The 16,235-nt window shown below is 62.5% G+C and overlaps 3 protein-coding genes and 1 long non-coding RNA gene across 8 annotated transcripts in view; 2 read left to right on the top strand and 2 right to left on the bottom strand.

Annotated features, from left to right (window-relative positions):
• The window catches only part of GPT (glutamic--pyruvic transaminase), a 3,502-nt gene extending 1,272 nt beyond the window's left edge, over nt 1–2,230 (bottom strand). The window contains exons 1-5 of one of the 3 annotated variants that reach the window (XM_054499352.2): nt 1,147–2,222; nt 915–1,004; nt 729–837; nt 477–610; nt 119–362 (exon numbers count right to left, since the gene is read on the bottom strand). In XM_054499352.2, the coding sequence (XP_054355327.1) occupies nt 119–362; nt 477–610; nt 729–837; nt 915–1,004; nt 1,147–1,308 (739 nt within the window). In that variant the 5' untranslated portion in view covers nt 1,309–2,222. Of the gene's footprint in view, nt 1–118; nt 363–476; nt 611–728 lie in introns of all 3 variants that reach the window. The other 2 variants (XM_054499349.2, XM_054499351.2) reach the window with 2 other exon arrangements.
• Nucleotides 1–6,575, top strand: part of LOC134740054 (uncharacterized) — a 9,295-nt gene extending 2,720 nt beyond the window's left edge. The window contains exons 3-4 of the long non-coding RNA XR_010127316.1: nt 6,087–6,194; nt 6,415–6,575. This is a non-coding gene — a long non-coding RNA (uncharacterized LOC134740054). The remainder of the gene's footprint in view (nt 1–6,086; nt 6,195–6,414) is intronic.
• The window catches only part of PPP1R16A (protein phosphatase 1 regulatory subunit 16A), a 23,769-nt gene continuing 11,013 nt past the window's right edge, over nt 3,480–16,235 (bottom strand). Inside the window, exons 1-12 of one of the 2 annotated variants that reach the window (XM_054499357.2) lie at nt 15,511–15,646; nt 8,341–9,174; nt 8,181–8,224; nt 6,790–6,860; nt 6,569–6,714; nt 5,399–5,502; nt 5,207–5,331; nt 4,986–5,111; nt 4,837–4,912; nt 4,627–4,756; nt 4,304–4,469; nt 3,480–4,082 (exon numbers count right to left, since the gene is read on the bottom strand). In XM_054499357.2, coding sequence (XP_054355332.1) covers nt 3,699–4,082; nt 4,304–4,469; nt 4,627–4,756; nt 4,837–4,912; nt 4,986–5,111; nt 5,207–5,331; nt 5,399–5,502; nt 6,569–6,714; nt 6,790–6,860; nt 8,181–8,224; nt 8,341–8,366 — 1,398 coding nt within the window. In that variant the 5' untranslated portion in view covers nt 8,367–9,174; nt 15,511–15,646 and the 3' untranslated portion in view covers nt 3,480–3,698. Of the gene's footprint in view, nt 4,083–4,303; nt 4,470–4,626; nt 4,757–4,836; nt 4,913–4,985; nt 5,112–5,206; nt 5,332–5,398; nt 5,503–6,568; nt 6,715–6,789; nt 6,861–8,180; nt 9,175–15,510; nt 15,690–16,235 lie in introns of those variants that run through there. The other variant, XM_063669248.1, reaches the window with a different exon arrangement.
• The window catches only part of FOXH1 (forkhead box H1), a 15,852-nt gene continuing 15,302 nt past the window's right edge, over nt 15,686–16,235 (top strand). For both annotated transcript variants that reach the window (XM_054499369.2, XM_054499370.2), the window contains exon 1: nt 15,686–15,906. The gene's annotated coding sequence lies outside the window, so the exon portion shown is untranslated. The remainder of the gene's footprint in view (nt 15,907–16,235) is intronic.

The raw sequence follows: 16,235 nt of genomic DNA, 5'->3' as shown, positions 1-16,235 counted from the left end.
CCAGCGGACCCGGCACTGCCTGGGCCAGGGCGCACGTGGGTGCGGGAGGAGTGGGGCGGGGCGGCGGGGAACGCACCGTGGGCGCGGGAGAAGTGGGGCGGGGCGGCGGGGAACGCACCGGTGGGGTTGCCGGGGTTGATGACACAGAGCGCACGAGGGCGGCAGTGGTCACGCGCCTGGCACAGCGCACGGTGAAGCTCCGCCACGTCTAGCGCCCAGGCGCGCTCCTCGTCCAGGTAGTAATCCACCTGCACTGCGCCCAGCTCTGCCAGCGTGGCCGAGTAGAGTGGGTACTGGGGGATGGGGATGAGCACACCCGTGCGCGTGTAGCCCTCGCCGGCCACCAGCAGCTTCAGCACCGTCTGCGGAAAGGAAGGGGAAGGCAGGGTTGGTGGGGCCTGGGGCTGCACCTGTCCCCCACCCTGGGCGCCCCCTCTGCAGTGTCAGGAATGTATTGCTGCCCATGCCCAGCCTACCACGATGGCATCGCTGGCCCCTGTGGACAGGAAGACGTTGTTGGGGTCCGCAGGGATGCCTCCATCACGCCTCTCAATGTACCGCGCCACGTCTTCCCGGATTAGCTGGATGCCGGAGCTGGCGCTGTAGGCCCCTGGACTCGGGCAGCACAGGATGGGAGGCACAGGTGAAGTTCTCCTCAGCCCTCCCAAGGGACTTCCCTCCTCCAGTGGCAGGGCGGCCCTCTGCTTCCTCCTGGCCCTGGCTCTCACCCAGACTGTGGCCCCCACACGCCTGCAGGATGCGCTCCGCCCTTTTCTTGGCATCCTCAGGGAAGTTGGGGCTGCTCAGAAGATCAGGGTTAACACAGAGGGCCAAGACCTGGGAAGACGGAGTGCTGAGGCCAGGGCACATGGGCTGGGGGTGGGCGGGTGCAGCGGGCAGTGCAGGAGCCTCACCTGGCGCAGGAAGGTGATGGGCCTCTGCCCCATAGCCTGTGCGTCCCCAATGTTGGCACGGATGACCTCGGTGAAAGGCTTCTTCACACCCTGGGAGGGGAGGGGAGGGGAGCAGGCAGGCAGACTGTGCCCTACCTAACCCCTCAGCCCTTGTCGCGTGTGCCAGTGGGGCTGGGGCTAACTCGGCCACCCCAGTGTGACCTGGAGGGCAGCGAGGGGCCCTGGGCCATACCTGGCGCAGCTCCTGCTCCAGCTCCAAGGCTCGCTGCACTATGGGGCCACGCACCGCGTACTCCACCCTCTGCACACGTGGGTTCATGCTGTCCAGCGTCAGCACCTTCGTTCTCAGTCCGTTTTTCACCATCTGGCTCTGGTCACCTGTGCTCGAGGCCATTACTTTACCCAGACCAGGTGAGAAGGTGGCTCAGGAGGTGGCAGGACCAGAAGTGGGAATGGGGACAGCTGGGTCTGGCTCAGTGGGCCAGGGCTGGGAGGGGGCAGCCGTAGCAGAGGGAACTCCAGGCAAGAAGGCACCCTCTTCACCGCAGCTGGCCTCACTGGGAGGGACAGAAAGGGCTGAAGGAGCTGGGGACAGTTGGGCCCCGCCCCACCCGTCTGGGAACAGCTCTGCCCCAGGGAGGCAGAGGCAGTGGGTGAGGTGGCAGGCGGGGCTTGGGGCAAGGCCCAGTGCCTGCCCAGTGTCCCCACGAAGGGAGAGCAGGAGACCCACATGGGGGGTAGGTACACACGTCAGTCCGTCCGGACAGCGCTGAGGGACTAGACATGGGAGGGGGAGAGGGCTGAGCGCCTGGGGTGCTCAGGAGGTGAAGGGGGGGTGCCCAGCAGCCCTGAGGGGCTGGCAGAGCTGGAAAGGAGGGACCCCTGAGGCAAGACTGGAGCCTGGGCTGCTGGGATTTACCCCAGCAGGGCTTGGCCGAGGCCTGGCCCTCGTGGCACCCGCATCTTTGCTTGGGCCAGAGGACCTGTCTCCTAGTAACTGAGCCAGGCCTCAGGAATCCAGGGGGTGCTGGGGGGAGAGGAGGGGTGTTCAGGCTCTGGGTTCCATCTGGCCCCTCCAGGCCTGGCAGCTATGGCCCAGAGGCTGCAAGAGCTCTGTAGCTGGACCTTGGTCCCTGATGAGCACTGCGAGGGGCTGGGGGAGGGGGCTGGAGCCAGGCAGTCCAGCCCTGGGCCCTGGGACAGCTCACACTGTGGCTGCTGTCATGCCCTTTCACCAGGCACCAGCTGGGGGTTGCCCTTGGGACACACCCCAGGCTAGGGGTGACCTGAGCTCTCCAGCCCTCTTGTTCCTGGTTGGAGGAGAGAGTAGGAAACGAGCCGGGATAGGCCGTCAGAGCCCCACCTCCACAGGCCTGCTGAGCTGAAAGGCCAGGCTCAACACTGGCCCACCCCACCGTCCGGCAACGAAACCTGAACCACGGGGGTCAGAGAGCTGGTCCTCTGAGCAGGGCTGTGGGCAACCAGTCAGGCCCAAGGCGGACCTTGGCTCCTCTGATCCTGCTGGCTGGGAGAAAAGCCATCAGGAGCCCTGGACGGCCAGCCCCCAGGCCTCTCACCTTGCACTTCTCTGCTCCGCTGCCACAACAGCCTCCCAGTGCGCAGGCCTGCCCCTCTGGCCCCCAGGCCAGGGCACAGGTTAACATGGGCCTGGCCCCAGGCAGAGCCAGCCCCTGCCCGCCCCCTGGCAAGGGAGTCCAAGTGACAGCCCTGGTGGCAGGTGGACCTTGGGCAGCTGCCCCACCCCCCACACTAAATTTAACCAGCAGCCAGCCCTCGCCCACCCACAGCCCTGTGAGGACACCCTTCCAACCAGGGATGCCAGGGGAAGGCCAGGCCCAAAGGACACTGGGCTGACGGGCCCGTGCTGAGCCAGGAGGGAGAACAGCCCAAGTCCACGCCACCCAGCACTGGTGGCCACACAAGGCCGCCCACCATGAACAGACAAACTGGCGGTGCCCTCAGTCCTCCTGCTTGAGGCCCCTAAGGGGCCCCCTCACCCTGACACGTTGTGCTCAGCCAGCTCAGAGCCAGAGTGGCCAACTGCGTGTCCCCTATGCCAGCCCAGGCGGAAGCTGGCAGCCAGGCCCCAGGATTAAGGCTGTATGCCAGCAACTGGGGACCCACAACCCCCCCAGGGAGCTTCTGACACAGCCTTGTGCTTGTTTTGCCCCTCTGGCTCTGACACAAGAGTCTTGTGGAAAACATGACCTCCCTTTCCAGGCCATGGTTCCTGGGACCCCCACCCTCCACCCCTCAGCACAGACACCCTAGGCCCTGGCTCCCATGGAGGCTCCTTCAAAGCACCCGGCTCCTCTCAGGAAAGCAAAGGGTTACGGAGAAGGCTCCGGGAGGCTGAGCACGGGAGGGAGTGGGTGAGGCCCAGGCTTCCAGCCCAGTGGCTGTGGGCCTCACTCCCACACGGCCAGGGCTGCCACATGCCCCGGCGCGCACCTACAGGCTTTCCTGCTCACAGGCGTGGGTGGCACAACCCACTCCCCACCGTGGGACAGCGACCCAGCTGAGACACACAACACACAATGAGGCTCCATGGCAAAACAGCCCTTTATCAAGAGTTGCAGGATAAAAATAATCTTTGCAGCCAGACGTCCCTCCAGGCATGTCTTCTGACCTGAGAGGGGCCAGTGTCCTGTACAGTAGAAGCCGGGGTTTCCGTGCTGCACCCGCAGCACCAGGGCACGCACCACGGAGAGGCAGCCTTGGGCTGTGCCCGGGACAGGGCCCCCCACACGCTGAGCAACAGCCTCACATGAGCAGGCAGCACGGCCTCCTCTCCATGGGAGCCTCCACCGCCGGGGCTGTGAGCTTGAGCAGGGGTGGGTCCCCACCTGCCCTGAAGCCACAGTCAGGCTGGGGGGTCACCGTGTCACCAGGCAGGCCAGGCTCAGCTGTCTCAGGGCTCTCGGGCCCCTCAGGCAGGGGTCGCTGCAGCTTGGCAGCAGCTCGCTGGCGCTTCAGGTCAGCCAGGGTGTGGTGGGCCTTGTCGTGGACCAGGGCGTGGGGGGTGGTGCTGTCCAGGGGGCTCAGCTGGTAGGAGACACTCCGGTCTAGTCGCTTGGAGTACAGATGCCGCGCTGGGGAGCCCCCTACTCGGCCATTGTGCGGCCTGACCACTTCGGGGTTGTCCTCCTGCGGGCAGTGAAGGTTCCCAGAGCCATCAGGAGGCTCCTCCCCCCTCCCCGGCCTTGGGTTCAGGCTGTGTGGCCATGAAGGGACAGACGAGAGATGGGGCAGCTGGCCTCTGCAGGGCACCATTCCTAATACAGGCAGGAGGGGGTCCAAGCGGAGAGAGAACCAGGGCAGAGCCAGGCCCACCCCTGCGCTGGGCGGAGCAGGGACGGGGCGCTCACCTCCGGGGGCGGCGGCCTGAGCTCTGCGCCTGTCTGGCGGTCATCGTTGTCCTCGGGCGGCTCCGGGCTGGTGGGTGGTGGCTGTTGCCACACGATGGCCTCCTGGGCGTGCTGCTTGCGGTACAGGTCGGTGCGCTGGGTTAGGCTCACCCGCCTCACCACTTTCCTGGGGAGGAGAGAGAAGAGGGAGTGAGGGGAAGGGGAGTGCCGGGAGGACCCCGCCCGCCCCCTCGGACTCTGCCCCCAGTTCGGCTGGCACTCCGTCCGGGGCTGACGTCCGCGGGGCCAAGCCCGGGGCGGGGCCTGCTGGGGGCGGCGCTCACCCGCGGCTGCCGGCGCTGGAGGTGCGGCGGCGCAGCAAGCAGCGCTGGCGGCCCTGGGCGCGCAGGAGGGCGTCGTGCTTGTGCTTCAGCTCCAGCAGCTTGGCCCGCACCTCCTCGTCCCCGCACACATCTGAGAAGTGGGCGCGGGCGTCAGGGGCGCCCTCCCCGCCTGTCCTCTCCCCCAGGTGGAGGTGGGCCCCGCAAGCTCACCAAGGGGCGTCTCGTCCATCAGAGACTTTGCGTTCAGGTCGGCCCCGTGCGCCACGAGCAGCTCCACCAGGGGCACCTGTAGGCGGCAGGCCGGAGCTGCAGACTGCTGCGCTGGAAGCCCCCTCCCACCTGCTCCCGCCCGCACTCACCTGGCCCCAGTAGGCCGCGGCGTGCAGCGGCTCCCAGCCGTCTTGGTCCTTAGCGCTCAGGCTGGCTCTGTGTTCCAGCAGCAGGGCGGCCGCGTCGCTGAACCCGTTGGCGGCTGCGATGTGCAGCTGCAGGCAAGCGCCCGGCCTGAATTCGGCCCCATCCCCCACCTCCAAGTAGCAAGGCCCCCAGCCCCGTGTGCCCGTCACCCTCCAGCCCTCACCAGCGTGGCCCCGTGGTCCAGGGGGGCATGGAGGTCTGCCCCGGCCTGCAGCCGGCTCCGGATGTCATCCAGCATGCGCAGTTCTGGCACGGCCCGGGCGGCCTCGATGCTGTCCTGGGTGATGCCTGCGAGGCGGCAGGCTCAGAGGGAGCGCGACCGGCAGCCCTCCCACAGCCGCACCGCCGCACCTACCACGGTCGGCCATGGCAGTCTCCAGGCAGTCCAGCGTCTGGTCATCATCACACAGGTCATAGGGCATGTTCCCGTCGGTGTTGACCGCCAGGAGATTGGCGCCACTGCAGGGAAGACGGACGGGGTGCTGGGCACAAGGCCCTTCCCCGCTTGCCAGGCTCCTCACTTGGAGAAGTCCCCCCCAGGGCCCCTCAGCCCAGGGCTGCCCCTCAGGAGGCACCCTGTCCACCTGCTGCTGGGAGAGGCGGCCTTGAGGCCCATCGGCTGTCCTAGATCCTGTCATTAAGCCAGACAGGCCTCCTACAGTCTCTGTCCATCCAGGGCTCCAGGTTCCTGGCACCTCCAGGAGCAGCGGTGCCCCCATAAACATGCACTGGATGGGCCTGCCTGCTGGGGAGCAGGGACCCTGGGGACCCCAGGGAGCACAGGGTGGTGGGGGTGCAGGATCAGGCAGCCACACTGAGGGGCTGCTGAGCTGTGGGGAGCATGGTCCCAGGGAAGGAGAAGGGGAGCCCAGGACACAGAAAGGGGTGCCTGTGTGCAGTGGAGAAGCAGGCCTACCTGTGGACACCCCACATCCCCACCCACCCCGCAGAACCTGTGTGTGACAGGACCGCCATCCACACCCCACCCGGCCTCACAGGGGCCCTCGAAAATGACCGCAGCCCTGATCTCTCTCCCACTACAGATGCGCCTGGAGCGAACGGGAAGGAAGGGAGAAGGCTCGTGGACCCTGGTGAGGCCACCACCCTCCCTGCTCAGAGCTCCCCCTGCTCTACGTCCCTCTGTGTTAAAGGTAAAGGCCCTACCTGTGCTCAGGTACCCTCTCCTCCCAAGCCACCTGGCCTTCTCACTCCCCTTCCTTCCTTACCAGTTCTGCCCTCCTCACTGACCAAGACATTTCTCTGTGCACACCCTGGGGGGACCCGAGGCCTGCCCTCTCGGCAGGAGGATGAATGCTGGGGAGGCAGAGACCGCGCTGCCCTGGGCACATGCCCATTCCCCTGGGGCCCCAGGCCCTGCTCTCCATGCCAGGACACAGGCAGGGTCAGCAAAGGTGAAGGCGGGAACACAGGAGGCCAAGAGCCACAGACACTGCCCAAGAGGAGCCTCCTGAACAGCCATCTGAGAGGAAGCCTCTCCCTGCCATGGACGCCCAGCAGGCCCTACCTGGCGATGAGCAGCTCCACCAGGTGCAGGTGGCCGCAGGTGGCCGCAGCATGCAGAGGCGTCCAGCACTCACTGTCACAGGCATTGATGTTGGCCCCAGCCTCCAGGAGCTGCTGCACCATCTCTCGGAAATCATCGATGCAGCACTGCAAACCGTGCCACGTGAGCGGCCAGAGCACGGGGGCCAGCCCCCACCCCGCCCACACCCAGTGCGGGCTGACCTGGTGCAGGGCCGTCAGGCCGTCCTCATTGGCCAAGTCAGGGCTGACCCCACTCCCAAGGAACTGGCGGACTGCAAAAAGGTGGCAAGGTGAGGACAGGGTCCTACCCCTGGTCAGGTCCTGTCAACTGTGCTTCGGCCCAAGACCCAGGGAAGGACAAGGAAAACAGTGGTGCCAATGGCAGGAGGCACACCAGAGCCCAGGAGTGGGGGCAGAAGCACCAGGCATCTGTCTGGCCCAGGCCAGTCACACTCCCAGAAGCCCTCTCTGCCTCCACCCACCTGCAGGCCCTTCATGATGGTGCTCCAGCCCTCCGACCCCCAGAACAGGCTGTGCTCCTGTGTGAGAGCAGTGCTCCGAGAATCCCACACCTCCCTCCAGCCCAGGAAGGGCTCCCTGCCTGGAGGCTACTGCAGCTCCTTCAGCTCTTCCCTGACAACCGGCCAGCCCTGTGTTCATGAGTTCCCCTGGGTCCTCTGGGACCTGACCTGAGGCTCCCCACCACCAGAGCACATCCCTGCTCTCACTCCCCTTCCCATCAAAGATCCCAACTCGGGCCCAGCTCTCGCGAAGGTCACCAGGGTTCTCCCTGACGGTGCCTGGGGTGCAGCAGGAGGGCTCCCACCTTCCCACAGCTCCCTGTGGACCATGGCACCCTCCGCCTCTTCCCTCTGCCTCCAGGCCTCCCGGGAGGGCTCCTGTCCACATGGGAAGATGCAAGCCAGACACTGCCGGCTCCTCCTTACTCTCTGCTCCGGAGGGAGGCAGGAAGAAGTCTCAAGGGCCACCACAGTGCCTCTTCCCCCCAGACCCCAGAACACCAGAAGTGGAACCCACACAGCTGGGGCTGCAAGCGTGGGGCACAGGTGAGGAGAACAGAGTCAAAAGCAGAGCCTAGGGCAGGCACCAAGAGGGGGCCCACCTGCATAGGCTCTGTGCCTATCCGGGGCCTGGCTCTCTAACCCGCAGAGGTGGGTGGTCCCACCCTATTTCACGGAGGTGGAGACCAGGGCTCTCCTGAGCAGCCTAGCAAGCAGCAGCAATGACTACCGGCCACCCCTGCTCCCGTCGAGCCCCGCACTAGGTGTTTCTGCAGGCTCCTGGGGGTCCACTCATGGCCTCGGCTCACCTCACAGCAGGAGCCCTCTGCACGCAGCCCCCGCCTGAGGGACGGCTGTCCCGCAAGGGCTCACCTCAGGGCTGCCCACTGCTTGGGGCTTGCCTGATGAGGGGACCCTGGGCCACCCAGCCTGAAGAGACCAGGCAAGACCTAGGGGCTGGAGCCCAGGAGCTGTGGACAGGCCCAGCCCCCAGCCTTGGTATGAGACGGCACCCAGGTAGCAGGGAGTGGGCTCTCTGCTGGGAGCTGCTCTGGGCTCAGCCACACTCACCTTCTTCCAGGTCATTTCGGGCAGCAGCCTCCAGAAGGACAACACTGGGAGGGAAGAGGACCTGCTTCAGGGGCCCTTGGCTGGCTGCCTCCTTCCGGGGACGCTCCCCAGGACCCTTCTTGCCCTGGGCCTCCTTCTCAGCCTGGGCCCACATCTTCACCTGCTGGGCGCGCCGCTTCTGGGCATGCTTCAGCCGCTCCTGCGTGCTCATCCTGCCCACCATGGGCATCTCTGCCAGCAGCTCCAGGTGCTCGGCCATGGCGGCGGCTGCTTGCCCACAAGGCTGCTCGGGGCACCAGAGTGGGGAGCTTGGGGGCCAGGCTGGGCCTGAGGGGTGGGGCAGCTGGCTGGACTGGCACCCTCGGGGGCATCCCCTTCCCAAAACTCCGTGCCCTTGGCTGGGTCAGGAGGCCCCACACGATAACTAGGCCCAGGCAGCCCTGGGGGGCACGGGCTGGGGCAGGGAGGGCAGTGTGGGAGGGCACCCCAAACCTGCTCCCCAGGCCAGCCTCTAGCTGTCGACCAGCAGCGCCTCGCCTCCCTCTCGGGGTCAGGGTGCACAACCTATGGGAGGCAGCCCCGAGACCTGGCCGGCCTCAGTCCAGGGTCTGAAACTAATTACCCAGATAACAAGGTTCCAGCTTCCTGGCACCTCGCTGAGGGGGGAAGGGAGGGCAGGGCCAATCAGCAGTGAGAGCCCCTGTGAGCCCCTGGAGCCCTCTTTTCACCTTCTAGGCTCAGGAGCCTGGGTGGGGCCTGGGAGCAGCCATGACCCAGCCCCCCAACCCCTCCCAGCTGTGTGCCGAGGTCAGTGCATCAGTACTAATGAGGAGGTGCAGCCGCTGAGGCTGGGGGAGGGCAGGTGGTCAGAGTCCTGGAGTCCTGGCCCCAGGGCTCAGGGGTGAGGCTCTCTAGGCAGCCAGGGCACCAAGGGCACAGGCGGGCCGGCCGCAGTGTCTTCAGGAGCACCTCCCCTTCCGGCAGCTGCTCACACCTGAGAAGTGGGGAACGAGGAAGCACATCACGGCGGGCGTGAGGCAGGGTGGCCCCGGGGAGCCCCTGCCCTGGGCCTCAGGTGAGACCAGGCTTCCAGCTGTCTCAGGTCCTGCCCTGTGTGAGGCCCACCCTCTGTCCACAGAGAGCACTGCAGGGCAACAGTCCTGGGGGTACAGGGAGCTACTCTGCCCCCATTCTGCCCCAGGTTCAGAGAGGAGCTGGGGAAAGGCATGTCAGGCTCCTCCCACCCACCCTTTCCAGAAAGGGCCACCCACCCCAGCGAGGTGTTCCCTGCTAGGCTGCTCCTCCAGGGCCAGGCACTGCCCACAGGCTGGGCAGGGTGAGGCCTCGTGGAACAGCCATGAGGGCTTTGCAGGCTACTGCCTTCCAAGGGCAGGCCCCGCCTCCTGGGCCTCGCCTCTCCTGCCTTCCAAGGGCAGGCCCCGCCTCCTGGGCCTCCGCCGGTCCTGACTGACACTGCAGCCTCTCACTGCCCAGTCTCTAGACCTCTTCCTTGATGGGCTCCCACAATGCCTCTGCCATCCTAGGCTGCAATAAAAGCCCCCACCTGGTGCCTGGCTTAAGGCCTATGGGGACAGACAGGCAGGCAGACAGCTTCAGCTGGGGCACAACCCTGCCTATGTACCCGCTATGGCCCTAGTCCTGCCCGACACACTAAGTGTGGTTGCCGGGCTGGCCACAGGCCTCACCTCAGAAGGCACTCCGTGCTTGGCCGGGCGCGGTGGCTCATGCCTGTAATCCGAGCACTTTGGGAGGCCGAGGCGGGTGGATCATGAGGTCAGGAGATTGAGACCATCCTGGCTAACAGGGTGAAACCCCATCTCTGCTAAAAATACAAAAAATTAGCTGGACGTGGTGGCGCGTGCCTATAGTCCCAGCTACTGGGGAGGCTGAGGCAGGAGAATGGCATGAACCCGGGAGGCAGAGCTTGCGATGAGCCAAGATCGCGCCACTGCACTCCAGCCTGGGCGACAGAGCGAGACTCCGAGAAAGAAAGAAAGGAAGAAAAGAAGAAAGAAAAGAAATAAGGCACTCCGTGCTCTGCAGAAAATGCCTGCCAGGAGTCCCATTCTCCACCCAGCCAGGCCTCATGGCCATCTACACACTGACCCAACTCTTCACTGCTGGACTTATACCCAGGTGTTTCATAGAATGCCCCCTTCTTTCAGCAAGGGAACTGTCCTGGACCAGGTCAAATTAAGCCAGTCAGGTCCTTCCTGCTCAGGGGCCCCCAATTTATCTGGGAGCCCCACTTTACAGGTTCAGCCTACTCTAGACATAGTCCCCCTCTGCAGGCCTGGCCTCAGAAGCTTCCTGAGGACACGGCCAGTAAGGCCAGTGGCCCCGACCTGGCTTTGTCTGCCAGGTAAAGAGCTTTTCCAGACAGTAACTCTCCCTCCGAGCAGCGTGCTCCCAAGCCTGGCCAGCTCTGTAGACCGCAGAGGCTACAGCAAGCACACACTGGCCAGACACCCTGCCCAGGCTCCCAAGTCCTCCCCTTGCCCTCTAGAGACACAGCATGGGTACCAGAGAGGCGGGACAGCCAGTCCTGCAGGCATGCTGCCAGCTCCGCATCCATGAGGACAGAGGAGGCAGACCACACCTGGCATGGCAGAGCCCTCCCTGCCAGCCACTCACAGCTCACACCCTCTTCCTGACAGGGCTGGCAAGATGAGATCCTCACTTCTCGGTCATTGGCATCTCTGCACCTGCCAGAGAACCCACCTGGGCAGTAGCTACTCACCCCCACCCCAACCCAAAGAGATCACAAGCCAAGAGCAAGGCAGGCTGCCCTTGCCTAGCCCCAGTCTCTCTCCAGCCACGGGAAGGAAAGATTAAGATTTAACCATCAGGGAGCAGTGGCTCATGCCAGCACTTTGGGAGGCCAAGGTAGTAAGATCACTTGAACCCAGGAGTTCAAGGCCAGCCTGGGCAACAGGGTAAGACCACGTCTCTACAAAATAATTTTAAAATTAGCTGGTGGCGTGCGCCTGTGGTCCCAGCTCCTTGGGAGGCTGAGGTGGGAGGACCCCTTGAGCCTGGGAGGTAGAGGCTGCAGCGAGCCGAGATCACAGCCTGCACTCCAGCCTGGCAGACAGAGGGCGATCCTGTCTCAAAAAAAAAAGGATTTAACAGACACCACCTACTGTCCCTAGCATTGTATAGAAGAAAAAATCGGCGGGGCACAGTGGCTCATACCTGTAATCCCAGCACTTTGGGAGGCCGAAGCAGGCAGGTCATTTGAGCCCAGGAATTCGAGACCAGGTTGGGCAACACAGCGAGACCCCATCTCAATTTATATTATATTATTTAAAAATAATTAAAATAATGTAAGAGAAAAAAACAAATATTTAAAAAGGAAAAAAGATGTTCTGTTGCCCATGTCCTACAGAAGAGAAAGCCTGAGTGCAGCAGCCGCACTCCCAACGGGACACCTGTCTCGTTTGTCAGCTGCACTCCCGACGGGACGCCTGTCTCGTTTCTCATTCCTAGGCGCATCCGTGAAAATTTGTCAGAGAACAGCAGCTGGACGGTGGGAACCCCCCCAGTACCTCCTGGCTGCAGAGGGAGGCCCACAGGCGGGGAGGCTCTACCTCCCCCACCCCACCCAGCACAGCTCACAGGTCACTCGGCCCCCACCCTAGCAGGCCCACCTTCCTAGCTGGAAGCTGCCCCATGTCTCCACGGGACTCTGGGCAGGTTCCTGTCCTGCTCGAGGGCCCAACTGCCTCCTCTAAGAGAAAACGAGGTACCCACAGTGAGCCCAGGGCCCCCCAAGAGTGGGTGCTAGGGGGTGTCCCAGTGCCCACCTCCCCCCAGGCTGAGCCCTAAGCGTCCCACTCTGGCCTCCCTGCCCAGGAACCAACCTCAGAAGGAAGAGGCTGGCCGAAGGCCCACAGCAGTGGGCTGAGGGCTCCAGGAGGAAAGGCTGCCTCCCTCCTGCCTGAATCTTGGCTGCCCTAGCAGAACTTCTAGCAGAAGTTTGTCTCCTCCTCCCAGCCACAGGACAGACAAGGAACAGCCCACCAGAGCCGAGAAGACTTGCCCCTTGGCTGAGCCATGAGGGCCTGGTGGCCAGCTTGTAGTCCCACCAAATGGACACACCCAGGCTGAAGGGGCTGGGCAGGGCGGCTCCCTCTACTCCACAAACCTTCCCCCAAACCTCCTTGGAATGTCAAACAGATTCCCGGGTCGGTTCATTCCAGTTCTAAACAGATAACCCGGTGGGTTCATTCCAGTTCTCAAAGCCCAGGCCAGCTGCACATGAGTGTGGGACCCAGGTGGGAGAAGCCCCATGGAGGATACTGGGCACTGTCCCCAACCCCCACCCACCGTCCCCTCACAGCCTACATACCCCTGGGCCATGTGGCTTCAGGAAGGGAGGCCCAGCCCAAGCTCCCAGGAGCCCCCGTGAGGACAGCTCCAGGCCTGAGGGCCTCAGCACCCTCTCTACTCCCATCACTACCTCAGGTGCCTGCCATCACCCCATCTTCCACATGGGGAGACCATGGCCACGCCTAAACCCAGAGCTGCCCTGGTCACTACTTCACCACAGTGCCCACCTCCCAGTGTCCATGGTACGACGAGAGCCCAGAGCCTGAGGGGCGGTGTCACTCTATTCACCCAGAGATAGAGACAAGGGACAGGAAGAGGCTGCATGCCATTCAGAGAAAGAAAAGGGAGGAAAGGGGCAGGGGAAGGAAGAGTCTCAGAGAAATGGTGAGGAGGGTGCGAAAAGAGGATGGGAACTTGCTTCTACAGGTAGGGCGGAAGACCGGGGACCTGCTGTAGGCTCCCCCATTCACAAGGATGTGTGTACGGTGCACCTCAGTAAGGTGCACCTCCAAACTTGAAAAGTGCACCTAGGCGCAGTGGCTCACGCCTGTAATCCCAGCACTCTGGGAGGCCAAGGCGGGCAGATCACGAGGTCAGGAGATCGAGACCATCCTTGCTAACAAGGTAAAACCCCGTCTCTACTAAAAATACAAAAAATTAGCTGGGTGTGGTGGTGGGCGCCTGTAGTCCCAGCTACTTGGGAGGCTGAGGCAGGAGAATTGCTTGAATCCAGGAGGCGGAGCTTGCACTGAGCTGAGATCGCACCACTGCACCCCAGCCTGGGTGACAGAGACTCCATCTCAAAAAAAAAAAAAAAAAAAAAAGTACACCTTTTGACAGCCCCATTTCTAGGACCCCATCCTACTAAAACCCCCAGAGCAGGTCAGCTAGAGGGACTGACAGTGCTGGGGAGGCAGAGAGAAGTAAGCCTGCCTGCCCTCTGGCCGCACATCGCAGGGTGAAAGCCCAAGCGCCACAGTGCAGTGGGCGGCATCTGCACAGTCAGCACGGGAGCCCCGGCAGTGATGGGCCGGCCCAGCGCCCCCACACCGCCGGCCCAGCGCCCCCATACCGCCGGCCCAGTGCCCCCACACCGCCTGCCCTACGGCTGGTTCTGGGGGCCGGCCCAGTGCCCCCACACTGCCTGCCCTCCGGCTGGTTCTGGGGGCTTTAATAGCCCAGTTATGCTTAGGCTTGGTGGAGTTGGTTCCTGTAACTTATAACTAAAAGACTTCGTTGTTTTGTTGTTGATTTTTTATGTTTTTTAAGAGACAGGTTCTCACTCTGTTGCCCAGGCTGGGGTGCAGTGGTGCAATCACGGCTCACTGCAGCCTCGACCTCCCAAGGTCAAGCAGTCCTCCCGCCTTGGCCTCCCACGTAGCTGGGACCACAGGTGGACACCACCACACCTGGCTGATTTTTTTTTTGAAACAGAGTCTCGCTCCATCGCCCAGGCTGGAGTGCAGTGGTGCAATCGCCGCTCACTGCAAGCCCCGCCTCCCAGGTTCATGCCATTCTCCTGCCTCAGCCTCCCGAGTAGCTGGAACTACAGGCGCCTGCCACTTCACCCAGCTAATTTTTTGTATTTTTAGTAGAGACACGGTTTCACCGTGTTAGCCAGGATGGTCTCGATCTCCTGACGTGATCCGCCCACGTCGGCCTCCCAAAGTGCTGGGATTACAGGTGTAAGCCAGCATGCCAGGCCTACACCCAGCTAATTTTTAAATTTGTTTTGTAGAGACAGTGTTTCCCTATGTTGCCCAGGCTGGTGTCTGGAATTCCTGGTCTTAAGCAATCCTTATGCCTTGGCCTCCCAAAGTGCTGGGATTATAGGTATGAGCCACCGCACCCGACCAGATTTGATTTTATTTGTAGCAATATCTATGAGATACAGAGCAAAAAATGGGAAAATCCCTAGATGCCCATCATTCTGGGAAAATAACTGTGTAGCCATTCTGTAGAATAACATCTACACATGCACATCTGTTAACAAGCTGAGGTGGGTCTCCCCGTCCATGGGAGAATGGCTATGGTGTCTTGCCCGTGGATGCAGAGGCTGCCAGAGCCTGGCTAAAGGTGTTACATACACACAGACTGGTTTGTTTGATTCTGTTTTGTTTGTTTCTGAGGCAGGGTCTTGCTCTGTCCCCAGGCTGGAGTGTAGTGCTGCAGTCACAGCTCACTGCAGCCTCAACTTCCTGGGGTCCAGCAATCCTCCCACCTCAGCCTCCCCAGTAGCTGGGACTACAGGTGCACGCCACCACACCCGGCTAATTTGTTATTGTCTTTTTTGTGTGTGGAGTTGGGGTCTCCCTATGTTGCCCAGACTGGTCTCAAACTCCTAGGCTGACGCGATCCTCCTGCCTCAGCCTCCCAAAGTGTTGTGATCACAGGCATGCGTCACCATGCCTGGCCATACTTATTCATATGGGCAGAGAGGCTGTCTGGGGGTCAGTGGCTGCAGTGCTGGACTCTCAGGAGGACTGCTGACCTTCTGAAGGTGCAGGCTCTGGAGACATGCCTTACCTCAGCTGTAACCAACCCCAGTGCTGGATGTCCCACCAGAGTGACTGTTCACTATTCACATGCAACGCTGGATGGGAGGCTTCTCCAGCCAGACTGCTGGTCTCTCCCCAGCCCTTGGCTTGGCAGACAGAAGGTCACTTTCTTTATTTTTTTTTTTTGAGACAGGGTCTCGCTCTGTCACCCAGGCTGGAGTGCAGTGGCACGATCTTGGCTCACTGCAACCTCCACCTCCCAGGTTCAAGCGATTCTCCTGCCTAAGTCTCCCAAGTAGCTGGGATTACAGGCGCCCACCACCACACGGGCTAATTTTTGTATTTTTAGTAGATACGAAGTTTCACCATGTTGGCCAGGCTGGTCTGGAACTCCTGACCTCAGGTGATCTGCCTGCCTTGGCCTCCCAAAGTGCTGGGATTACAGGCATGAGCCATCGCGCCCGGCCCCAGCAGCTCACCTTTGAAGACTCCACCGTTCATGTGCCTGATGGCACCTTCTCGACCCCTGCCACCAACCCACAGCGGTGTCCACACGTGGACTCTGTGTCCCGGCCAGTGTCTTCCACTAGACGACAGGCTTGCTGAGAGCACAATCTGCAGGCCCCTCTTCTATGACTCCTCACCTGTGTGCCAGCACCTGGAAGAGGGGCCTTCATGAGTCTTTGTGAAGGACCGAGGGAGCCAGGCAGATGCTGGCAAGGCAGGCACAGCTCAGTGCGGCTAAGGAGGAGACAAGCTCAGGCCAAGGCTCCCCATGGCCCGTGACCCGCGGCTCATATGGTCCACTCGGAAAAGAAGCCAAATGTCCAGAGACCTCCCGAAACATGACAAGGACAGCACCAGCCATAAAGCAGGTTGGTGGCTGCTGGAGAGGTTCCATTTGCACTTGTCTGGCTGTGCCCTGGGGAGGGACAGTGGGAGCAGGCCCTGCCCTGAAGCAGGCTACATCTGGGGACTGGAGCCGACTTGCAGGATGCACATCAGCACGTCACACCATGTCTACTGCGGTCAGCACGGAAGGCATGGGGGTGTCCAGGGCAGAAGAGGCTCTGGAGGGGCCTCTGCAGCCACATGAAGCTCTGGGAGGGAGGCCCCAGCAGTAAGTTTCCTACACACAAGGCATCCCTGGGGCCTGCAGACTGCTCCAAGGAAGCAGCAGTTTAGGGGAAGTGGTGGCTGGACG

The sequence above is a fragment of the Pongo pygmaeus genome, chromosome 7 (assembly GCF_028885625.2).
Source record: "Pongo pygmaeus isolate AG05252 chromosome 7, NHGRI_mPonPyg2-v2.0_pri, whole genome shotgun sequence".
NCBI lineage: Eukaryota > Metazoa > Chordata > Mammalia > Primates > Hominidae > Pongo > Pongo pygmaeus.
This window is presented reverse-complemented; position numbering and strand designations above follow the sequence as displayed.